Raw genomic sequence first — 25,971 nt, 5'->3', positions numbered from 1 at the left:
AGTGTCAGCCCTTTTACACACACAAAAAAAGGAAAAAAACAAACACAAACTACACATTTGTGGGGTGGTGGGTGAAGGAGTGGTAGCTTAAGACAGATATGAGCTCTCTGTAGCTTATAACAGCATCACATAAACATGATACAATTGCATCAAGCAGTCAAAAAACAAGGGACAATAGGAATTTTAGCTAATACATGACATACAGGTATCCATTTGAGGAAAAGCAAGATGAGGTGCAATAGGTAGCACCTACGTGGCAGCTTAAACGGCATGATAATGTTACAGAACCCTTATGTGAAACTGGACAAAATAAAAGAATATCTCTTGTCAAGACAACCATTCTGTAACTGCTCAGTAAATTGTGCCTGTTTCCTGTTCACATTAAAGCACTTGGAAAGTTATCTGATCCTTATTATGGGTAGACCTCCAAGAAAGTCTGTCTACACGATTATTGATGCAAACAACCACAACTTAACATCTACATTCAGACTTACACACAAACATGGTGTACACAGTCCTGAGGGCTTGAGGCAGTTCAGATTTGTTCCCAGGTACCGTAACTTCGCAAACAAAATTCCTGGCGCACCACTACCAATCAGCCGAAGAGGTACTCATTTGCAAGACATTGCACCTTCCAAGTACAGGAATAAACACAAATCTGCTGCCAATGTGAACGCAGAAACAGTCCTGCGACATCTGCTTGCATTTGCTCCACTGGTATGACAGGTATCAATGATCTTCTGCCTCTTGTTTTTTTTTTTCCTCCTTCATCTTCTACTACGACATTGTCGCCCTTTGCTCCATCAAGAAAGAGGAAGGCAAGTCTATGGAGGTATGAAAGCCACTACATGTGGCACTGTGGCGACTACCGTCCATGGTGGATGGTACACTTTCCTTTCTCCAGATTATGAAGGAGGAGTCTGGATTTCGTTCCATCGCTTCTCCTGAACCATACTTCCCGCGAATCAATGGTAGTAATTCTTGCCCTGGGTGAAAGAAGTAATGATTGATATGAACAGATCTCACATATCTAAGGTGAACACTGTTCATTACACTAGGCACACCTGGAGACTCGATTTTGAGCACAGAGTGAATAAAGTTGAGGGTCTGAATCTTAACAAAACATACAAGCAGTGCTTCGGTAATCTATGAAGGACAAACTTACAAACTCAGCTTGAAGTTAACACCTGTTCTGAGGATAGGTTAATTGCAGATACAATGACCAACTGGAGACAGTGGACACAATGATGTGTAAGAAAAGATCAACCTATGCACGTTGCTCTTTTAATTTAATTCAATTTTGTTTTCTTGACTTGTTAAATTAGTCTACAATCCATTTCCTTCACTGAGCCAGTGCATATCGTAAATAATGTCAAGGAGCTAAAAATAAAGTAAATCTGTACATTGTAAGACTTGCATGTTCCATGTATAATTCACTTTCTGCACTTGGCCAGTGCATTTCATGTGTAATCATGTTACTTTCACAAGAATACATTCAACTCTGTCATTTTGACCTGTCCATGATCTACTCTCTCAACTTGTTCAGTATGAATGAATCACTTCTGAGAATTGTAGAATGATACTTACGACACAGGTGAGTCATCCCGATTCTCAATGATTATCTGGTCTTTGCGGTGGAAGATTCTACCATCATAGCACAGCTTGCCGTCTTCATACTTCGCTCTGTGCAGAGGCTTTTCAGGCTTGAATAAATCTGTTAACCCAATTACACGTCACAAAGTTACGTACTTTGTATTTTATCAAAGAACTTTGTATTTTATTCAAATTTTCTATACAGTACGCATTCCATATCATGACCAAGTATGAAAAAAGCAAACAACAATCTACTCTCTTTTAAAATTCCATCTATTAATAACTTTTTAAAAATTCATAACATTCTCTGTCACATGACAGTGAATAAGCTTCTATGTGAGTCAGGATCTGGATCTGGATTTCTCTAATGTTGGTAAGCTTGTTTTTACAGAGGAAAAAACAAAAACGCTTGTACACTTTGATATAAATACTCTGATATAAATGTACACAAATATGTCATGTGGAAACAACTCAAGCTTCAAATCACAGAAATTTTTGTACAATCAAATTATGTACAAGTATACCTGGACTTCAATCTCATATCTTGATTACTTGGAAGGTCATTCTACAAAAGCTATATCAGATTTTCACCTAAGATACCTGAAACGTACTTCAAAACACTCATGGGAAATATATAGAATACTCCTGCACTAACTCTCCCTATTCTCTCATCTTCTTGCCAGAAAGTCTTTCACACTGTGAGCTTGTCACTACTAAAGCTGACATATCAGATTTCAAAGAAAGGTAAATCAAACTCACTCTCAGGTTTCCTTCTTGCTCCTCTAGCCTGAAAGACCAAAAATAACAACAAACAAACAAATTATATATATTAATAATACTATCAATTATGATACTAGTCACGGTATTAATATGAATTCAGGCTGACTGGCATCTTTTCCACAAACATCAATCAAAGAAACAACAGTAAAGTGTAAGACAGAGTCCAATTTCTCGGTTAGTTTTGATATACATACTGTACATACATGGAAAATGTTGCATATAAAATTTTTGAAAAACATGCATTACCATCAAGAGAATGAATAGAAATCAGCATGTGTGTCTCTGTTAAGTGGAAATACTGCATATCAGCAGTGGCCAGCCTTTCTCTATGTTGTTGTTGGTGTTGGTGTTTTCATCACATTAACTGTTAGCCCATGTAATGCACCATATTTCCATCCCTAATCATTCTTTTATTGAAATTTGCTGCTCTAATAAATAAGGTGGCCATTCAGTAGTTTTAATCTTCATAATAAATATGGGATGGCAGCACTATATATATTCTAACAGTCTGTGGATTCAAGCGATAAAAAAAGAAAATTGGGAAACTAGGGCAAAAACAGACATACCTTCATTATTGCTGTCCAGTCATCCAAGATATCTTCTTCTCTCAACATATAAATGATATATGGACGTGAACATGCATTAAGGAAGATCACGAAAGCATCACCACATTCTTTTGTCATTACTTCCTTATTATCAGCAGACTATTCAGATAAAATTACACCTCATGGATAGATTTACCATCATAATGTTAAGAATAGAACAATTAGTTCATTCTGAACATATAGCTCATGTCACACAAATATACATAACACAGGGAAACCCGATCATAATGAGCTCGGTTATGAGGAACCGCTTTTAACTACCCATGGTAGGTGAATTAAGTGGTCCCTATTTTCCATTACTGTATTTAGCTACTGGTAGTCCCTTTTTAAGTACGTTTTAGAGGTTAAGGTATCCCTGGACACAACTTACAAAAACAGTCTCACCAATGTCACAGTAATACCATATGCCACTATTTGATTTCTGCTCAAATGCTTGAATACACATGTAATTACAAATAATTCTGTGCCATTAGTGACACAGTGCTCAACAAGTCAAAGCATAATTTTCTTCTCTTTTTTTTTTCCCTAGGATCTTGTACTTGGACATTTATAGTTAAAAAATTATGTGAATTGGCTACTACTGAAGCAAGAACACACACACAAAAAAAAGTGAGATTGCTTTTATCAATAACAGAAATCATAAAGATGTGTTGATGATCAAACATGCATGTCTTCATGTTTGCAAAGATGTAATAGTTTACAATACTCAATACCATACTATTGTGAGGTACATTCTGATTAGCTTAGCTGCCAAAACATATTTTCTTGTGTCAGAATTGTTTAGACCGGAATGTTGTTTAGCATTGAAAGGCATTTCGAAATGGAGTGTACATTTTGTCTGAAACAGGTGGGGGACAACATTTTGCTAACGCTTTTAAGGGAAAAGTGATTAATCATGTGATTATCATAAACAGATGCTTATCTTGTTTGCTTGTTTGTTTTGTAGATAAAGAATTAAAACCATAAACTGATAAAAATAAGGGAGGGGTAGGGATCAAAATTACAATATCTTCAGAGATTATCAGGAATTTACAACCGTATATTTGCAAGTGCCTGGCAATGTTACGCTGATAAAGGATATCTGAGACAGCAATTGGCTTCTTCTTCCTGTCTGAATGAGAGGAATCTGGCTTCTTTCCCTTCTGCTTCATGATGCGTGACTCATTCCAAAGTTCTGGTAAGAAAACAAATGACAAAAAAAAAAAAAGTAAATGGCATTACCATCAAAGTTGTCTTTAAAAATCTCTCAGTCATACTATTTGAATTTCATCATGGATAAAAATAAATAAATTAAAAAAAAAAATCTTGTCAGCAAAGGCCCTACTTACATGAGCAACGACTTTGTTTGGATGATAAATAAGTCACACAAAATGCATCATCATGTGTCACAGTTATAGCTCAATTGAAGCAAAATTGCACAGATCCAATCAACTGTGTCTTCTCAATTGTTGGTCTCATTACAATTGACAGACCATTTCCCCCAATGATATATGTTTTTAAATATACCCTCTGATCAAAAGAGCACATAGAAAACAAATACTGTGCCTGTTATCAGATCAGTGTTGCATCAAGTAACCTTAAATGGAGAACTCTTGGTCCAGTTAACAAATGAGTAGATGAGACATGAATACTGTACCTGTTGTGAGATCTATATTGTGTCTGTCTTCTTCCAGCCTTCTTATCTTTTCTTCTAGATCAGCCTTCATTACATCTCGAAGCAGCATCTTTTCACTCTGCAGAAATAATGATAAACAGTTTAAACTTACCACTTAATAATGATGAGAAACCAGTGACACTCAGTGTTATTTAAAAAATAACAAGGAAAAGTAGAAATTACGCTGGCGTAATATATGTCCCCGCCGGAAGTAGCATTTTGTAGCAAAATGTACAATATAGGTCAAAAATCAAGGTCGAAGGTCAAAGAAGTCAAAGGTCAAAATTCTGTGTAGAAGTTTTGAAACCCTCACCTAGTGCCATCACATAAAGCAAACTGAATCGAAATCGGGTTAGAAATGGTGAAGGAGTAGCATTTTGTAGCAAAATGTACAATACAGGTCAAAAATCAAGGTCAAAGGTCAAAGATCAAAATTCTGTGTATAAGTTTTGAAGCCCTCAACTAGTGCCATCACATAAAGCAAACGGAATCAAAATCGGGTTAGAAATGGCGAAGGAGTAGCATTTTGTAGCAAAATGTACAATATACAGCTGTAGGTCAAAGGTCACAACTGAAATTCTGTGTAGAAGTTTCAAAGCTCCCATGTAGTGCTATCATATAAAGCAAACAGAGTCAAAATTGGCTCATAAATGACAGAGAAGTAGCAAATTGAACATTTTGATCACACACGGACGCACACACACACATACACACGGACACACACACACACGGACACACACACGTACGGAGCCCGTTTCATAGTCCCCTGCTCGAATTCGTTCGGCGGGGACAACAAATGATAACAGCAATAATGATATTAATTAAAATAAAATCAGAAAGCCCAAAGTTCTATCATCATAAGTCATCAAACATGTCTTCCAGTTGAGACACTGATATTGCTATTTAGGCCATTTGACTAAGACATCCCTTGTGTATCCCCCACTATCTTTCTTTCTTTTTTTTATAAATGCCCAAAGACAATTCTTTCCTCTTGGTGAGATTGAACACCATAATGCCAAAGCACCAATTACCAACAATCAGATTGCTAAAACTTCTCAATCTTTGCCCAATTTCTCTCCAGCACAACTTGTTAGGCGGTTCTTGTTCACTGTGTTCCTGCACATGCACACACACACACACACACACAAGTACGTACATTCGTACATATACTGTAAAATGAGAAATGTTCGCGTGCATTTTAATTTCGCGAATTTCGCGAGCGCCAAGATTCGCGAAATTAAAATGCACGCGAAATGTCTTATCTACACTATATGCATTGAACGCAAGAGGAGAACGAAAAAGGCCGTCGGCTCCAATTCGCGAAAATTTCGTGCCGCGAATATATCATGTTTTACAGTATATATAAATACACACACACATACACAAAAGCAGATTTCACTTTCGAGGGGATTTATCTCTGTTTTTCAGATGAAATTTTCCAGATAATGCATCTGGCTTCTATTTCCAAAAAAGATGAGATGTAACCAGAAGACATGAAAAATACATAAAAACAGGGAATAAAAAAGATTACTATTACCATATATTATGGTTTTTCTCTACTGAAGAGTACAAATACCTTTGCACCAATCACAAGCAGAACATTGTACTGTCACTCAATGTGAAGGCAACAGAACTGTTAACTCCACATGTGAAGGAAAACAAATTAATTAACGCAAAGATAGATCATGAATTGATGTTCAAGATGACCTCCTAACACTCACATCATGATTTTCTCGTGCAGCTTTCTCCTCACTCTGCAACTTGTTTCTGATGTTTTCCATCCTCAGCTCTCGGAGCACACTGGCAATGCTCAGCTTCCTCTTTTTCATCTGGTCCAGTTCACGCAGGGGGTTTAAGTACTCCATAGCTGACCCAAGCTTGACTTCTGTCATCTTGTACTCTGCCTGGTCAATACGTTCCAGGTATAGTCTATGCAGGGCAAAGAGAAAGGAGAGGTACCTCAATGCTCTCTGTATAATATGTGAAAAGTCTTATTTCTTGAGGTAGTGTCATGCAATCATAACAAAGTCTTTCAAAATTGATATCTTTTCATAAGCGCATAATGTGCTTTTCTGCCACTTATCTCAATTATGTAGAAGGCAGTAGATAACTTTTTTTTTCTTTTTTTTTTTTTTTTTTTTTGGGGGGGGGGGGTAAGAAGGAAACTGTCTCGCTATTTCAGCAATTTTGTCTTCCTTGGACTACTGTGAAGGATATTGCTATGATGTATGCCATTTAATTTTCATGATGCTAACATCAAGTTCACCATCACTGTAGATGAAAAATATTATATGATCACCTTAACGCCAAAATTGTACATGCTGTGGTATATCATGGGCACATTGTGTAAAAACTGGGAATACAGCTGCAATTACTCACTGGTCTCGCAGACTGGTGAACTGACTCTCCAGATCATTCATATCTTCCATGCATTCCGTCCGCCTCCTGTCACAATCAGCCTCATCAAATTCTGTAACAAATGAATTCAAACCTTTAGGAGCACACAACCTTAATTCTAATGAAGGCCGTTCTGAGAGGTGAAAATGCATACTCACTATTAACAATTGAATTCAATTGTCATCAAGTGCTTTCTGATTAAAGATTAGCTAGCCATACTGGTCATAATACCATCTACTTATGCACAATTCCTGCAATTGTCCTCATTATCTATACATGTTTATTTCAAATGATAACTTGCAATTGTACATAATGCTGTTCAAGTATAACTGAAAATAAAAAAATCTGAAATATTGAGAGTTTGCACACTGAAATTTTCTCTTTTTTTTTAAAGGTAGGGGATACCTTTTACAGACCTTCCAAAATGCAGCAAAACATTCAATATGAACCTCAGGGGACTTGTTTAGGCCACTGCTGAGAAATTTGGAAGTCAACAGTTATCTACAATTTGAATAATGCACAAAACTCAACTACTCAGTAGTTCTGTGTGTCAGCCACACTTAAGCCTTTTTGTTGCAGTCTTCTGTATTTTTTATCTATAAACACAAATCTAAAAGTATAAGAGCTGATGTAATAACATATAGAGTGTGTGGCAAGAATGTAATCATGTATATAGAAATGTTTGTAAGTTTTGATGAACTTTTTTCACAAAATATACATGATGGACACACATGCAGTGCATGGGTCTGCAAAGCTAGCCTAGTAATGTACTGGAATTTACGGTGAGCCCCGAAAAAAAAATCAATTCAAAATCTAACGGTCAATAAAATGTACTAAATGTTACCTTCCACTTTCAATACTTTATGGGAGTTTCTTAAATGATACTCTCTTCAACATGCCACTGTATTTATACAACTCTTCATTTAAGGCATGCAAATGGGATTCCCTACCTTTAACCCATGTTATCATCATCATTTAACACCGATTTTTTTTTTCTTGTAAAAAGCTGGTAACTGGACTAGGCCAGGTATATAATTCATGGTTGGGTCTTGACTGTTCAGCAGTTTGGTTTCATATATTACTAATATATTACATGGTAATTCACTCACCACTATATGCAACAACTCATTTTATATGCATATCAGGAAAATTTGGAATAAATTAACCAAAAAAAAAAAAAAAAAAATCAAATGGATGCATCCAGTGTCTATAGTTTTGAAATAGGTCTGGACAATCTTGGAAGTATGAGCCCATAAAGTTTAATTAGTTAGGCACCTTTCTACCTGGTGGCAATGATCCAGCCAACATAAAACGTCAACAGAATCGGGATCTGAATACAGAGGCTTACAAAGCCCGCATTCAGTAAAAGCAAAAGGCATCCATGGATAGGTTTATCAAACAAAAAAGGTTGGGCACCGATGGAAGCGGATGGGCCTCTGGGTCTAGAGAATCTACGAGTATGACTACGCCATGCAAAGGCGTAAGTTAAGGCTTAAGCATGCCCAAGATTAAGGCTTTTAAGGGCTTTTTAAAAACAAATGCACAGTAGGGCCTACAATACATGTACAAATAACTACAAATGTACATCCATTATGTTTCAGTGTTTGTGTGTATATTTCAGTCATCTTGCTTATCTTGGGCGTATCAACAGAACCACTACCAATAAACGATTCTTGCTTGTTCTCATTATGGTCATGTGATAGCAGGGTACACTGACAGTGCACGCGCTACGATGCCATAGACAGCTATCCTAATTATTACACATTTGCAGTCCTGCCATGTACATGTCCATGTCCCCTACTTATTAACTGCACCACCAGCGACCCCAACATGTACCGTGTCGGGGTTACCTGCTTATATGTACGCGTGTACGGTACGTTGGTTGTTGTTGAAAAAGAAATATTGGAGTCATATTGGACGTAAAACGAAAATAAATGCAAGACAAATTCGAAATTTAAATCTACACAAACGAATCAAAGTTATCGCAAACAACCTACGGAGCAAACATTCCTTTAGAGAATAGTTTCAATCTAGGTGAAGACAGCGTAGGTCTCAGATTCAAAACTGCAGAAATTATGATTACTGTTGCCCTAAGTTGGTGAAAGCGTTCTCTTTAACCGGTGTTAGACATGTATCAACATACATACAGACAATAGGGTGGGACTGCACTTACTCAACATAACCGGACTTACCAGACGAATCATCGTCGCTTCCCGATGTTCCCGTTTCCGAGTCATCTTCTTCACTTTTATCAGTGTCCAATGTACTCGTTTCTTCCTCCATGTCCTCTGGTTCACTATCCCCAGCTGTCTCGTCAATAGCAGGCATTTTCACCGAAAGATATTCAAACACAGCAGATCAGGGGTTTGCTTCACGCTGGATAGCTAGCAGAAGTGCGGGGGAAACAACGAATGGTGAGCGCAGTGTGACGAGTGCATACACCACACACACAGTACGCATACGGTACATAAACATGCCGTGTGTCTGCAAGTATTATACTTGTACTGTATTCTTCTATAGGGATTTTATGATGCTCGTGCTGGAGATTCTGACATGCGCACACTAATGAATCTTCTTGCTGCCAGGCGCTGTCACAGCATTTAGAGCACCCAGTCTACCGAACGGTAACTGCTGCCCGCTTGTTTTGGCTGATCGCAATATGGAGGTACAACCTCCATGATCGCAATGAGCACAAATTCTCTCCAACAGAACTGGAAATGCCTCAGAACAGTGTTTCCCCCTTTTTCCTTTTCTTTTTAATGAGGAAAGGAATTGATGCTTACAAAATTATAAATGATCAAAAGCAGGATTCTTTTAATACTTTTGTGTGTAAACGAATGGAAGAGTTTGTGAAATTATATCCATAATTATTTATTATAAAAATGCAGAAAATGTTAGAGCACATACTTAGGGCCTAAGTGAAGTTTGAGGAAAAATTGACAATCCGTTCAAGAGTTATGAATATAAAGAGAATTCAACACAGTTTCATTTTTAGCTTAAAGGGTGTGTACAGTTCTGGTCGAGGTGAGGATTTAGCTTTTAACATTTTGCGAGATATTCAGAAACCACTCTATGAGATGTCAAAGAGCGTGCAATTCCAAGGGTTATCAAAAGTTTATTTGATGAAAATCGGTTTTGAAGTGGTCGAGATATCCAAAAACAAGGTGAAACAAAGAGATCCTAATAAAGTTGTGGTATGTAGTCTTTTATTATTATCACCTCTTTTTTTTTTGATATCTCAGCCATTTGAAAACTGATTTTCATCAAATAAACGTTGAATCCGGTAAGTTCTTAGAATTACATATTCTCATTATCTCACTTCGGAATGTAAAAAATATGAATCCCCACCTCAACCAGTACTGTACAGCCCCTTTAAAGAAAGAGCAATTGACTTAGCTCTACAGACAACAAGGGGAACCGACTCCATAACAAGTTGACTATAATACGGGGAATGTGTACACCATGCAGTTTCAATCTATGAATTCTCTCGATATTTTCTTTGATATATCGTTGTCCTGCAGTGACGTCCGAACTGTTAATTGTCATACAGCGATGGCATCGAAACTCTAAAAGTTGATAAGTTATGAAGGGATTGTGATTTTCCTCATTTCACTGTTGTGTTCTACTTGATTTTACTCACTCGACACTTGGGCATGATTACTTTGTGTAGCCTCTCCTTTTGCTAGTGTGGTTGCAACCTTTATAGTGTTCGGTGAAAACATGTAAAACGTTGAGATGATCCATAAAATGTCCTTATTCCTTCTCATCTTTATCAAACATCTATCACTCTTTTCTTTTAATTTATTTTATTCATTAAGTCAACTTATACATGAAGTGGAATATGAGACTTAATGCAAAACTTGATTCATGACACACTGGCCGAAATTCCAATAACTACGGATTGAGGTATACAATGACATTTCAATCCCTGAGTGCGGTTCTTAATGTGCTTTTGCTATTGCCCATTATCACTGATTATTGAACTTTTTTAAATCATGCTTCTGTCTGACAATAGATATCATAGACACACACAAGGCAAAGGACGTCCACATAATTCCTCAGGACGTTAAATCCTCTGCTTCCTACTATCTAAAAAAAATCGAGTGAAAATTTTCACTCTTGAAGGAGTGAATACAAAAAAGAGTGAACTTAGAGTGAAATTGGAGTGAATTTCGAGTGAAAATGTTCATTTTCACTCGTTTTAGAGACGTCAGGGATCACTCCAAAATCTTCGAGTGATCCCTGAGGTCACTCCAAAATGAGTGAAAATTATCATTTTCACTCGAAATTCCCTCCAATTTCACTCTAAATTCACTTTTTTTTTTGTATTCACTCGTTCAAGCGTGAAAATTTTTACTCGATTTTTTTAGAGAGTAATAATTGGTTAAAGCTTGTTCTGACAATGTAGTGGCACCTTATGTTATAATATTATCTGAAATGAACGGTCATTTCCCGGACATTAGTATAGGATTCAGCAAATACTAAAAGAGTGTTTGTATCAGCAGAAAAGACAACTATTCACAATTTGCACTTTTAAATTTTAAATTTCCTTAGTTCTGTGCTTCCCTTTCTCTAAACGGGAGCTATCCACTAACAAAAAAAAAAAAGAAAATTATACGGGTAATAATACTCCCCTTGTCTTAGAACTGAAAGTAGAAAGTCAAGCGCGCCTTTATTCCCGGAGGCTTTTATTACGCAATTAAAGTGAAAATATGTTGAATAATTTTGTATACTTACCGGTACTTTGTGTCGATGTACACTGTGACATCACAAGCTGTAATATCCTTCTGATCCAGCGATGGCAGCACCGAAACTTCAAAAACTTCCATTGTTAGAGAAGAAGCTCATCTGTATTAGTGGAAATTCAACTTAAATTGGTGTAAACTTATTTCCACTGTTTTAATGTTTCCATGTAGAGAGGGCGGCACATAGACGTATCCGTTTGACGGATTCCCAAAATTCTTAACATTTGAACGGGTTATCCTAATTTCCTCAAAGTTTCACTTTATTATTAGTAAATGTTTAACAGCTCTTTCTGTATTCGCAGAATCAACAAAATATTGTTGAGGGAAACTTCCCCTGTAGTGGCATACTCAGTAAAGGTGTGTGTGTGTGTGGGGGGGGGGGGGGGGAGGGAGCGGTCTTCCTTCCCATACTATGATAGAGAGACTTGCCAAAATAATGAAGGCAGTGATCCAGGAGAATTGAGCCACTTTTTACATAATGAACCACATTTCCTAAAATATGCATCATTGATTGGAGAACTTCTTGTCATTCGAAGCTTAAATACTATGCTATAAAATGATATAGGTTATGATATTCAGGGTTATTGCATGTTCAAGTATAGTACCCAGTCTAATAAAAAAAAAATGTCAAGCGGCACAAGTTTCCCATAGGTCGAGGAGAGTTTGGCATACCCATAATGAGAGTTGAGCCACCCTATATGATACGAGAGTTGTGCCACCTTGTATTGTGAGTAGGGAAAGACATCTTTTACTTGCCAGTTTCCTGCATCGGCTTTCATATAAAATCCAGGACCAGGTACAGTAATAACTGTCACCATAATCATGCATGACTTTGTGAATTGTAATACTGTGACATTTGCTTCCGGTACACTGAATTATTTCAGACAGCAAATGCATGCGTTTTCTATATGTACTAGACTTGGTAAATGCATAATAATATTTGATACATCTATCTATAGGTTTACTTTTTTCCTTTCTCATTTTCCTTGCCCACAGCCACGCCTATATAATTTGGAAGTCTTCCACCTCCCCGTTCCTCCATCCTCTTTTTCTCCTATAACATTCAGCACTGTCTTTCATTTCACTTTCACACTTAGTTTCATCTACCTCAATTCAATCATGTATGGTCTCTTACCATTTCTTTTTCTTTGTGTGTTTCTTGTTAGATGATGCTTTTATATGATATTAATGTTATGTACTGTCAAAATCGTGATTAAGTATTATAGCTGTGTTTATTTGCTTTAGACAGTGCCACTTTTCAATTACTTAAGGCTGTGTCACACCTTTCCGGGTAAGCTACGCGGGCTTGTTGCGAGTAGGGATTTTCCAGCACGCAGGAGAATTTTCTGCGGGCGGACAAGAATGTTTGCAAGTTTCGCACTTGTGTCTTACCTGCTAGACGCATATGCTACTTATACCTTGTACTTGCGTGTATTCCGTAAGACCTGCGTGAGGGTTTTGAAACTGATCCGTTTTCTGTTACGAGCGACTTACGGGTACTGCGAAGTACCTGTGTTGGATTTACCTGCGACGTGCTGCCGGTAAGGGTCTCCAATACTGGTGTTCTGCGTGTACCTCTGCGCAAACCCCCTCGAGTCACTCGGAACAAGTTTTGAGCATGCTCAAGAAGGCCTTGTCATACCGTATCTGGGGAAGTTTTGCGGGTTGCCTTGCGGGAAACAAATTTGCTACCGCTCTCCGCAGTTGGTCCGCTCCTGACAGTACCTAGCGCGTATCTCGCTCGTAGTTGCCCAGAGGTGCGCACGCAAGTCCGACTTACCCGCAGCTAAGTTTTGAGCATGACCAAAACTTTTTCCGGGTGCGTCGCGGGGATTGCCCGCAGAGGTCCACGCAGAACGCCAGTAGGAGGCCCTTAGCAGCAGCACCTCGCAGGCAACTCCCACGGAGGTACTTCGCAGTCCCCGTATGCGGCCAAGATACTAGGGAGCTTTAGATTTTAGACGCGCGGACGTTCAAAGGGAAAAAAAAAAACATGATCTGAGCGTGCGCAGTAGCGCGGGTCATTATACTGCGCACGCTCAGATCATGTTTTTTCCCTTTGAACGTCCGCGCGTCTAAAATCTAAAGCTCCCTAATGACATTCTTTGGGGCTTCTGCCATTCCTTCAGAGGAATTTTTTCACTGAGATGTCATCCCCACGCGCCTGGCACGCAGGTCACACATAATACCCGCAAGTACAACTGAAGTAGAACGCGTCCAGCAAGTAAGACACATACAAAACTCGCCCAAATCCTTGTCCGCCCTCAGAAATTGTCCGGTATGCTGGAAAATTCCCGCACGCAACAAGCCCGCGTAGCTTGCCCGGAAAGGTGTGACAGGGCCGAAACATGCATGGTTGCTGGTAAAAAAGATTTGTGTGCGCACCTCCGGGCAACTACGGGTGAGATACGTGCTAGGTACTGGCATGGTCATCTGTGGGGACCTCCGGGTAGTAAAAACTGTTCTTCGCAAGTCGCCCGCAAGGCTTGCCCGGAAAGGTGTGACACGGCCTTTACATAACGAGGAATCAAAACTTTTCAAAACACAGATATTGGATATGTAAGATAGAACACAATTTTCATGTAATACTGACTTGGAACACTTTCATATATTTCACTTAAAACATTAGGACTCAACATCCATGATTCTATACACACATAGAAAACACATGAAAATAACAACTTACTTATACACATCAAGTTTGTATAAAAATATGCACCCTTATAAAACATGTATGAACAAAAAAACATCATGCAGTACAAAATTCTTAGAGGTTTTTTTTCAACTTGGAACTCTATGCATTTTAAAGCTATACCTCCTTGTTGAAATGTATGACTATCAAATTTCTGTTGAAAAACAGACTTGATGATTTGAAATGAGAGACCAAGCATGGACTGATACGCTAATGTTCTGTTGATGCCAGGTTTTCGCAAATTTGAAAATTGAAATACAAGCTGTGGTATAGCTACATTGCTGCTCTTTCCATGTAGAAATAGGAAATAATGTTATGGTCCTGTGAAATATACAATATTAGCATGTTTTGAGTCCGGAACGTTTGAGCTGGCCTTTTATGGCAAATAACACAATTTTGAATTAGTGTTCGTGATTACACATCCCATTCATGTGGGTTGATACGACATTGCTTTCGCAGCCTACATTGAAGGTCCACGTATAGGCCCTAAAAAATTATGTTATTCAAATGTATGAGATTCCCATTTTGAGCCTATGACAAAAGGGCGCGTAGAAACTGAAGTTGCTTGAATTCAGATTTTGTTATCCATCATTATTCTTGCACAATGATTTACATATGCTTTCTTTTCTCTAAGTAATACAAATAGGATAGAAGGACAGTAACTCAACTGGAACATTCAGCAATATAGAGTCAAGTCCACAATAGGCAAAATAAAAATGGTTACCATATTTGGCAAGAATATCTCGATTTGAACAAAGTAAATTTTGTCAAAGAAAATCAAATTGAACTACCCTTTTGACCCCTCCCACACACACACACACACACACACACACACACACACACACACACACTGGTTCTTTGTTGTATTAATGAATTGAATTGAAAATGTGTTTTATTGATCGATATCCATCGCAGCCCGGAGGATGAATAAATTAAAGATACACACAAGATAATACAGGGTAGTAATGAAAAAAAAATGCACAGAACAACCAAAAAAAAAAAAAATCAATCTTATTCGTCTTAACCATTGCACAATGAGATCAACCTATAATACAAAACAAAAACAAATATTACAATTACAATATCTAATATCACTATTCTCAATAATTATTAGTTTCAGTCCTTCAACCGTGGTTGAAAGAAGAAGAAAGAAAATAATCCATTCATAGAAATGCAAAAAGACTGTCAAATATGAAATAAAACGCAGGGAAAGTGAAGTTTCGACGCTTCTGGTTGAAATAATTATCATATTCTTTGACAGTTCTCATATCTTCTCCTCTCTGAGGATCAATTTTCTTTCTATGCTTGAAAATGGTTGGGTGTCATTTCGTTCACATCATAATGCTCATGCGGCCCGAAAACTATTCCCCTTTTGGACTGCATGCTTGCTTCTTTATTAAGCAACGCGACAAGACTCCCGCAGTCCGATTTCCTCTCGTAGATTTGTGGCAATGTCTGGGGGGGAAAAAATGTATGCTATGATGTTTTGATTTTGCAAAAAGGAGAGTTGAGCCGTGGATCAAGTCTCCTGATGATCAATGGCTCATCTCTGCACCCATGTCAACTATTTTGACATGTGCTCAGACTCACCTCAAAGCAGTTGTATAAAATTAAATCAAAACCTTATCAATAAATCTACAATGCATAAGCTACATGTTGCCTACAATATAAGAAATACCTGCTTCTATATAAATGACAGAAAAGGTCTTAGCTCTAACTGTAGAATCAACTTTCTTCAGCAATTTAGAGTTCTTCACTCAACTCATGTTCATTGAGCCGTTACGCATTGCCATGACTAATAAGAAAGATATGTGATACTTTCTGGGTATAAGATTAGTGACAGTTCTGGGTGGTGGATCAACTCTCCTTGTGGTTCAACTCACCTGGATCTCCCCCATGCACCCTCTGTATGTGTCTGTGTGTCTGTGTCTGTCTGTTTGCCTGTCTGTCTGTGTATGCAATGTATAATCAGACTAGTACAATAGAACATTTAAGAAATAATCTACAAAATATTTTTAACTTATTTTTTTCTACAATTATGTTTTATGTTCTGATCTTCTTTGTCCACTTCATTTCAGTCGAGGGTTTGTCACGCTCACTCAAACAGACAGACACACGCAAGACACACAATCACATCAGAAAGATGGGACCAACCCCTCAGATCAGCTGGTCTCTTCCCACCTCCCTGATCAGACAATCAACACCACCATCCAAATTGAATTGTGCCACACAGCGAACATTTTCACGCCGGCATACACACAGCACATCACACGTGATGCCGACACGTGCTCCTCGAAATTGCCAAATAAACCCCTATAAGCAAATGCAAAACTCCACATAAAATAATAGCTGTGTCTGCATTCATTTCTCCGTGATTTTATTGTTTTAATATATAATATGTATAGTCAATTTCTTTCACACATCAGCTAATCAACACGTCCGAACTCTCGCTTAACAGATTTTCTACAATAAATTGATATAAAAACATATACTGTACACACATAATAACAATTTGATGATCGATTTGATAAATGAATGCCATCTCAGAAGTCAACTTTCTGTGAACATCATCGATGATCTTGAAGATTGTGTGTGCGTCACTGAAACACATTCACGTGTGTACGCAATAATACTGGTATCGATGAAGGACACGACTAGAGATTGTTTTTATTATTTCTCTATGTATCTGCAAATATTTCATAGAAATATATGGAAACAATATATGTCAATGATAATATATGAACCTGTGAAAATATTCTGTTTGTTATGCAGTACCATAAGCCCTTATAGTTATAGCTCTTTCTGTTGACAGCTTTTTCCTATAATTTATAAAGAACCTTCCGCATGTAATCCGAATCATAAAATAAATAAAGAATAGCTTTGATTTTAAAGCTCAGTGATAAACTATCCGTTGTGCAAGCGTTGTCTGGCTGCATGTGCATGCTTGAAACCAATTATACAGGTATTAATATCTGACCTGTAGGTTATAATAGTCACCATAATAGATATCAATTATAATTGAGTGCGTTTTTGCGTATTGCACCGCCGCGATATGCAACTTGAAAACCAGCATGCTTACCATAACCTCCGACTATAGAAAATGCAGCCCGAAAAGGATTATACATTATATAGTACCCCATCAGCTTGTATCGTAAATAAGCCCCCTTTTCGGACTGCAAGAGTGTGTAAGTGTATATAACCGCGATGATTATTAACCATAATTATCAGTATGATGTATAGGGTACATGACATTGTGTGCACCACTCCATGCTTCTGCATATTTATACAGTGTATCTCATTGACGCCAAGCATCGCCAACTCTTCTTGCATTGAATTTGAATACGTGTACCAGTCACAGAGTCACCATGGAATATAATGCACCAAATCTTTCGTTTACCCTTTGAGTACTGCATGCACAATTTTCTTGTTCTTTTGCTGGCTTATGGCTAATGCTAATAGAAAATACAAAGGATCAAACTAAAATGTTTAGATAAGATAGTACCATCAATTGATGCATCTGATTAGATAAATCGAAATCCGGCAATCTTGATCTCTGGTAATGGTAAATACATGCAAAGGGAACAACAATGACAAAATCCGACTAAGAAAAACCAAGTTGAAGTTAACAATGCCGTTACACCACCATGACCACATCGAAGTAATCGCAAGGTTTCGTCTCCTCATGATATTAAGCAATGTAGCTTACACTCGTCCTATTATCATGATCGTTAATGTCTGTGTACATAATATTCACACTCTATAAGGAAGCAGTCACCTGTGTAGATAAACAATGTGTCATCAGACAGCCATGCTGCATAATTATATAGCTAGAGGCCTCCACATTAGATATGCACAAATATAAATGTAGATTCGGTGGTGATAATGTTCAGCTGTAACTATACGAAGCTGCATTATCTAGCTAGTAAGTTATTTCATGCCCATATCCCGCGACGAATTTGAAACTTGTAATGTTGCTGCAACAATTGATATCCTCGATTCGGTTTAAGCTGTTGATCTGACTGCGTGACATAAAAAAACAACAACAACAAACGACAGCAAAGAGGGATGGAAGTGTGAATTAACATCAAATGCTTCTTGAGAATGGCCTAAATATTGCATCATACTGTTCTGTCTGTTACAATCACATGAGACTTGTCTTATGGGCCTATCTCACTGGGGGAGACGTCGCCGCGACTCGAAAGGAAAAAAAAAGAAATAAAAAGGCTTGCGCTCACAAGAAGAAGGCTTCTCCAAGGTGACGTTCGAGACGTCTCCAAACAAGGTGACAACTTATTCGCCTGGGTCTCGGCAGTAGCGGGGCCTTCTCCGAGACGTCTTCTCATACCAGTTGGAGACTGGAAAACGTCTACGAAAAAAAAAAGTCCCCGTGACTTTCTGGAGAATCGGCTAGTCTCCAGGAGACGTCGCGGAGACTCGAGTCGCCACAAGGTCACCGCCAAGTCTCCAAGCCAAATAGATACCCACTTTAATGTACACTATAGGTATATCAGAATAGATACAGTAAATCATTCAACGTTCTTACGACCAGATACTGTACCACTGCCTTCATTGTAAGTAAACTAGGAGCAGCCGAGTACAGATGCATCAATGTCATGGTTCACACTCAGGAATGTTGTACCATTTTTAGCATTATGCCTCACTTGAAAAAGTCTCACGAAGGTACAGTTTACTGGTCGTAAATACGTTTCTCTATTTTTTTGAACGATTTCTTCATGCAGTTGAATCTATTCAAGAAGTTAAGATGCATTCAGTCATCAAGATTATGACCAACTTCTTCCTCCATGCACTCGTATGTGAAGTGAAGTTGTTACATCAATGGCGTTTTACGCCGTCCACCAGACTGAGCCCTCGATCGAAGGACTGAACGCTGCCCATAGGCCTACATGGCTACAAACACGTCTGCTAACAATAACGATGTGATTCTTCTCATTCTTCCGACTGATTTCTTTTTCTCATTATTCCAGCAGATTCTTTACTTACGTTCAGTGGGGCAGTCGACATGACATATAATGTGACGAATTTATCATAGTTCACGAATAGTTAACGTCATAGGCAAAGAAGTTCTTCATTGTGAAAAACCCTCAAATTTTCGTTTTTGCCATAACATTCTGCTTCCTGTTCCGTAGCCGGAGGTAGGTCGCTCGTCGGATTCAATCTGGTAATCCATCCGTGACATGGGCAGCGAGGCCGACGATCGCGCCCCTATTGAATTGGAGTACCCACTTTCGTAGAAGTCCACAATCGCCTGGTTCCGCGACCGGAAAGACCTCCGTAACGTATTGTCCTGTAAAGCCGATCCGCGCATGTTCCCCGAACCGAACACGGAATAGTCGATTTCGGGGTCGTTGTGGGGGCCAGACACCGTATTTGGGATGGCCCTCGACGATGGACCACCGTAATCTTCCTGGTTGTCGTCGATGTCGGCAGCGAGATCAGGTGTGCCCCAGGTTCTCCTGTCGAGGATGGAGATCTGGGTGTCGGTCGGAGAAGATGGGGATTTGGCGCTTCGTGGTCTGGACGAGTCATCGGACATGGCAGACTGACGACGTATTGGTGGGAGCATCTCCAGATTCGGCGGCCGCGGAGGACCGTTCCCATTCATTTTAGCGTGTCCGTTGCTCACCTGTTCTTTCGTCTGGGTCTGCGACTGTGGTTAAGATAAGGAAAGAAAAAATAGTACATCTTTAAGCCTGTTTTTCTTGTTGAATAGATGAAAACGAATTAATAAAGGGAGTCTGAATCTAGTCCATGATCATGCAAATTTTGTCAGCATAAATTCGTGTGGCTCAACGCATACGCCAACAGACCTCCAATGACATACGTACTCCTAATGTGTTGGATGTGAACTATGCATGGTTTGTGAATTCGGGCTAATTCGACACGAACAATTATTCGGTAAAATTAAGTAAGTACTTATACGGGCATTTCTAATCAATGCCACTGTTTCTTGAAGACATGTGAAACTTTAAGATTTCATAAACTTATTCTACGTCATATTTTGATAAAGCTTTTTGTTATCGTTTGATTTCACTCATCTCATCAAACGGAGCGAATTTACGCTTCAACTGTTTTTGGTCAACTGCGTCTTATAGGGAAACAACTGGAGACATCATCACGCCACAATCTGAAATTTATTGCATTATAATATAGGACCTGCATGTATCTCTCTTTTTACATCCAGATTTGCTGGAGAATTTTCAGCTGGCTAATACTCAATATACTAGTAACTTAATTAGTAAGTCAACCGGCAGTTTAGATTGACAGTCCGACAGATGGGAAAAATAATTACGTACAAATAAATCGTCTCCGTCATCGTCTTCTTTGTAGGCTGGGTTCCTCATGGCTATCGATCCTTGCCGACTCTGCGATTCTTGCCACAAAATGCGATCGATCTCGGCTATGTCATGATTTCCTTCTGAACTTTCTGGATTCGACCTGTAGGAGAGAAGAGTAGAGAGTAGATAGCGGATGGACGGAGGGAGAGAGAGTTGTGAATTGGAGGTATAAATAGTGCAATCTATATGTACGCTGACGAACGCCATTATGTTTTGTTTTCTTTTGTTTTGTTTTGGGGGAGGTTATCAGCTCTTGCTGTCGTAGTTTGGAGTGGAATCTGGTGGGCAGATCACAATCGTAGAATTATTGTGAGTTATATGCAAACCAACCGTAGAGGGAACACTTTCTTGTCTCAAAGCACCTAGGGTGTCACTAAAAAACAAAACAAAAGAGAACATAATTCCCAAGTTAAAGATATAATTTTGAGTTACCGCGCGCTGGAGGCGTAAGCGGCAGGAACAGGCACTTTTGATTAATGAATACTCGTGCCCACCGTCAGAGGCAATTTAGTTTGCGGGATTAGAATCAACAAATCATGTCTTTATTTCGTGAAATAGGCAAGTGAAAAGGGAGAAGGGAAGGACGATTTTCTTACGCGTCAACACCTAGGAAAAAAATCGAACATCCATGCCTCAAAAGAGCACAATCAAAATGAGTTTTGGAGAATAAGTTGTATACAAACTGCTTCACAAGTCAACCTTGAATATCAGTATTTCAACCAACCAAATAATCACTACTGAATCTCTCTCTCGGTCTCTCTCTCTCTCGTGTTTTATATACAACATTTAGGTATGGCTGTATATCAGAATCTTCCCACTTAGTTTTGTTCTGTAATCACCTTTATCTTGATTACCTCATGCATGTACTTACATTGTATAACTATCAATATTGAAGACAATTCTTTTTCGAATAACTTCGACAAAAGAATGTCAAATTCACCATTGTTTTCCTTACACGTATCAAATCATGCATGCATGCGACATAACTATATCTATAGTTCAAACACATTAATCTTTATAAAATGCACAATTATTATTGTTATGTTTATTGTATAATTACGTACACGAGGAGTTTAAATGCAAAAACAGATACTCCATTATTTTGTATAAATCTGAGATATTTGAGATTAAAGCTGCCTAAAAAGAAAAGGAAATATTACTCTAGATACATGTAGTGATTTTGATTATAGCTTCAAAAATATTCATTGTTATGTAACGAGTGCAGCATCAGCGAAAATATTTTGTTTTTTCTCTATTTTTAATGACGACTTCACAATAAGAACTTTGAAATTTTATTCAATTGTTTTTGCATTCAAACTCTTCATTGTGTTTGTGCATACATGAAGCTGAAACCACACACAACATTGTCTATCATATACTCCTAATCATGCACCTACCAGTCAACTGGCCTGAATATTCTGTCAACATACTCAGGAGGATTTTTCTTCTTACTCTTTGTTTTCTTCTCATCACCATAGCCGTCTTCTTCTGATTTTCTGTGACAACGGGGGAAAATGAAGATAGGATGTCTGAATGGTGCACCATTTATTGACTCTTCACATCTTATTGAAACTATACGTGTATGGTGCTCCTGTGACAGACTCAGCTCGAGTGTGTTCGTGCGCGCGCTTGTGTGTGTAATTATGTGTGACAGACACACAAAATTACACACACAAGAACGGGCGCGAACACACTGGCTTCGTAACAATACAATATAGAGTTATTTTGTGTGATGACTGAGTGACAGGAATGGGATCAGGCTTAAATCTGGAAGATTCTGTCCATGACATGAAAAGTTTAGCATTAGTTCTTCACACGTGACGTCAAAAACAGATGTCTTTACCGAATTTTCAATAAGAAGCAAATGTTTCAAGTAATTTACCAATGTATGTAAACGGCCATTAATTATCTGTTTCTCAAATTTTGTCCAATAATTGCAGTCTAACTTGAGTTGCTCTAGACGAATACATGAAGAGAAACATTACTGTGAGAGAGGCAAAACCCTAATAGGAAAGGATTTCTCGACATTTAGTTTAGGTGGCACAATGGCAGAATTCAGTGCCGATCTTGTAATCAACCAGTGAATGTCAACGATTTTTTTTTTTGAGAGAGAGATAGATAGATTATGATTATAATCATCTACGCGAAATACTTCAGCATGCAGACTACATTTTCATCTGCCAGGATAAGAAAATCAATCTTTGTTGGTTTTTTTTCAATTCCATAAAACCATTACCCATTGACTCCGGGGAGAAAATGACAAGAGACTGCTGCCTTCTGGGGGTGTTGAGGGCTGCAATGCACTTTTCAATTCGATTTCAAGTCTTTAAGAGTTCCTGTTCTGTTTTGTTTTTGTCAACATTCATTATTGTGGTTTTCGGGCCTTCTCCAGAAACGCGTGCAAACAGGCATCGTACAAAGGATTTTGTGAATCCGAAATGACTGAATCGTCAAACAAACAAAAATTAGCTGACCGCAAAAAGGAGAGCAATGTCTATGGAAATGTGACAATTACTGCCGATTGTTCTTTCAATGCTCTGTTGATTTACATTTCTCTCACCTGACATTTTGCTTCCAACACACAAAAGAAACAAAAAAAATCACTGCAGAATTGACACTCGAAAGGTCAAATCCAGTGAAATCATTAGAGCAGAGAAACAGAAATTCCAAGCATGTTTGGAATGACATCATTATGACATAATTGCGGGGTAAACAGTTATCATCGCGATGAAGGCACAATATTACACATATCAGTAGTGTGCAAGAAACGACATCATACAATGGAATTGCCCTTACCAATGCCATCTCGTGATGTACAAAGAAGTTGTCTTGGTATCTTGACAATTGCTGGTTCTGTATGACGTCTCGGAATTACCTTTTTCAATTCCGGTAAACACAATATTTGCCAAACCTTCATTGTGCCAATAAAGGGCTCTTGATATTTCACATAAGTTATTATTATACTATGCATTGAATGGCGCCAAAATGCAACTGCCGGCGTATCTTCAAAATCAATAAACGAGAACGAGAAAACGAAGCCTATTTATATGATAATCACTCACTTTGAGTTTCTGCGTAGAATACATCCCACTACGATACACAACATGACGAGGACTAGGAAGAGAAGTGACCCGGTGATCGCACCCACGATGATGATGATGGTATTTCCAGAGGCAGCCGTCGTCGTTTGTCCGTTTGCTGTTTGACGAAATTCAGATTACATGCTTTATATCAATGTCATTGCAACGTTCCCGCATATTATGCTCATATACTCGCGTTATGAGACTCACTTATTGCATTCATCAAAATTAGAGAATATTTAGATAGCGATGGTACAATCAGCCTTAGCATGCCCTTTTATCATTATTATTTTTGACAATATCAGACATTATCGTTATCAACTGGAGTGGCAAAAATCGGCACTTTATGATGGTATCAATACGGTGTAACGATCACGAGCTTACACGAATGTTGCGAACCCTCCAAATTTCACAAACAGAAGAAACACTTTGTCTCTCACTTAGCCATTACAATAACAGGATTTAAATCAACTAACGGCGCAACAAATTTTTGTTTCACAACTGGACTAAAACTATATATAGAAAAGTTTTTGGAAATTCAATAGCAGTTTAGCGGGTTTCGCGAAACAGTGCTGTATTGTACACAATAACACACGCGCATTAGACAAGACGAAGTACATTTGCATCACGTCTGCGCCGTTCATTTGAACATGAAATACATTATTTTTTTTCTCTCAGTGAGACAGTGATTAACGGTGTATACAAAATCCATCAATGCATGTTACTAGGACACAATTGCAATATCGCTGCAATTCAAAACAATTTGATGTGACGAACAGAATGTTTTCTCTTTGAAGTCACGTATAAATAGATTTACATAGCAAAGATTGGTGTGCATGAGAATAGCAGACTGTGAGGCCATGTAGCATCATCATTTTGTTTGATTTGCATGTCTGGCAATAAACAATATTTTCTCATTCCGGAAAATATTTCAGCCTTTAGAATTCGAGAATTTCTATTTCTCTGCTCTAGTGATTTTCTCGTATTTGCCACATTGTGATTGCCAATCCAGTTTGCACTTTTTCTGTTACTTGATTTCAGTATTGCACTGTACAATGCTCTTCTGTATGTTTGAGTTAACTCTGTTTACTAAAGCCAATTTTAACATGGCGTGTCAAAATAATGTTCATAATAACAAAGAGATCTTCCTTGTTAGTGAAGCTGATGAATAAACTTGTTTCTTTAGTATATTTCTCCCTACTCCATGGGTTGTCGGGGGGGGGGGGGGTCTTATTTCACAGCAACCGAAGATGTTTCATCTTTACTTGACAGTTTGTCCATCATGTCAGTTCATCTTATATTTTATGTTTATCCATGTAAGCTACAGTGCGATTGCAGACAAATTAATGCTAATTATGACTGTAATACTTATATTTCTGTATTGTTATTCTGCAAATTGCCCTATTTGTCAAATTTCAGAGGGTCCGCGCGCTACTTTCAGAACTTACGTTATGGATATTTTGAATAAGTGACCTGCTATATCTGAAAATGATATTGTGATTCAGATCTCTTTGACCTATTACCTTTCTGATCGTCTCCCTTTTTATTTTCTTTTAAAACCCGCGTCTGCTGCATAAAATTGTCAAATTGGATACTCGTACTCTACATTTATCCTTATTATATAGGGATCGATTCTTCGGCATTATACATGTATTCTTGATAACTTAGAAATTATGAAATTCAGACTTTTTAACATGCAATGTATCAATCATACATACCTTGTGTTGTTGATTCCATTTGCCTTGTTAAACTGAAATATAAACAATGACAAAGAAACAGAGGGAAACTTCGATAAGTACATTATGATCACGTCAATCTATATATCATAGCATTCTTTTACAATTCAATGATCTGTCCCATCACATGAATATCATTTCGCGTAAATATTGCACATAAAACTCGATTCTATTTCACCTATATACCAGAAATACTGTTTCAATAAGGAGACCGTATATATTACAATATTCACTGAGATTATTTTATGATTATGTCGAATGTGATGTCGACTTATTGTCGTCGTAAACATTTAGGTCTATTGATACTCAAGACAAGCATGCAATAAATTCTTA

At 38.1% G+C, this 25,971-nt stretch overlaps 2 protein-coding genes across 2 annotated transcripts; both read right to left on the bottom strand.

The window, feature by feature from the left end:
• Window positions 1-9,432, bottom strand: LOC139728596 (breast cancer metastasis-suppressor 1-like protein). The gene is made up of 9 exons (XM_071639534.1): window positions 9,222-9,432; window positions 7,012-7,102; window positions 6,354-6,561; window positions 4,615-4,711; window positions 4,060-4,152; window positions 2,940-3,004; window positions 2,353-2,380; window positions 1,588-1,714; window positions 1-986 (listed from the first exon to the last, which is right to left on the bottom strand). Exons 1-9 carry the CDS (start codon window positions 9,355-9,357, stop codon window positions 866-868), a joined length of 966 nt encoding a protein of 321 aa, XP_071495635.1. The 5' UTR covers window positions 9,358-9,432; the 3' UTR covers window positions 1-865.
• A 10,120-nt stretch (window positions 9,433-19,552) lies between these two features.
• Window positions 19,553-25,639, bottom strand: LOC139728617 (uncharacterized). Its single transcript, XM_071639558.1, has 5 exons — window positions 25,621-25,639; window positions 23,885-24,020; window positions 22,220-22,318; window positions 20,777-20,922; window positions 19,553-20,115 (listed from the first exon to the last, which is right to left on the bottom strand). The coding sequence occupies exons 1-5, from the start codon at window positions 25,637-25,639 to the stop codon at window positions 19,553-19,555; spliced, it is 963 nt and encodes a 320-aa protein (XP_071495659.1).
• Window positions 25,640-25,971: the final 332 nt, after the last annotated feature.

Source organism: Diadema antillarum, unplaced genomic scaffold (genome assembly GCF_040938485.1).
Source record: "Diadema antillarum isolate AM-2024a unplaced genomic scaffold, OU_Dant_1.0 seq00000187_RagTag, whole genome shotgun sequence".
In the NCBI taxonomy this organism is placed as follows: domain Eukaryota; kingdom Metazoa; phylum Echinodermata; class Echinoidea; order Diadematoida; family Diadematidae; genus Diadema; species Diadema antillarum.
This window is presented reverse-complemented; position numbering and strand designations above follow the sequence as displayed.

Bases quoted from the DNA above. Each gene is read 5' to 3' on its own strand.
- LOC139728617 (XM_071639558.1), bottom strand. The intron at 22,319-23,884 runs GTGAGTGATTAT...CCGTTGTCACAG, and splicing joins ATTCTACGCAGAAACTCAAA to AAAATCAGAAGAAGACGGCT. The intron at 20,116-20,776 runs GTAATTATTTTT...CCCAGACGAAAG, and splicing joins CGGAGACGATTTATTTGTAC to AACAGGTGAGCAACGGACAC.
- LOC139728596 (XM_071639534.1), bottom strand. From the start codon at position 9,357: ATGCCTGCTATTGACGAGACAGCTGGGGATAGTGAACCAGAGGACATG. The intron at 6,562-7,011 runs GTGAGTAATTGC...TGCCCTGCATAG, and splicing joins TTCACCAGTCTGCGAGACCA to ACTATACCTGGAACGTATTG. The intron at 4,153-4,614 runs GTACAGTATTCA...TTTTCTTACCAG, and splicing joins CAATATAGATCTCACAACAG to AACTTTGGAATGAGTCACGC.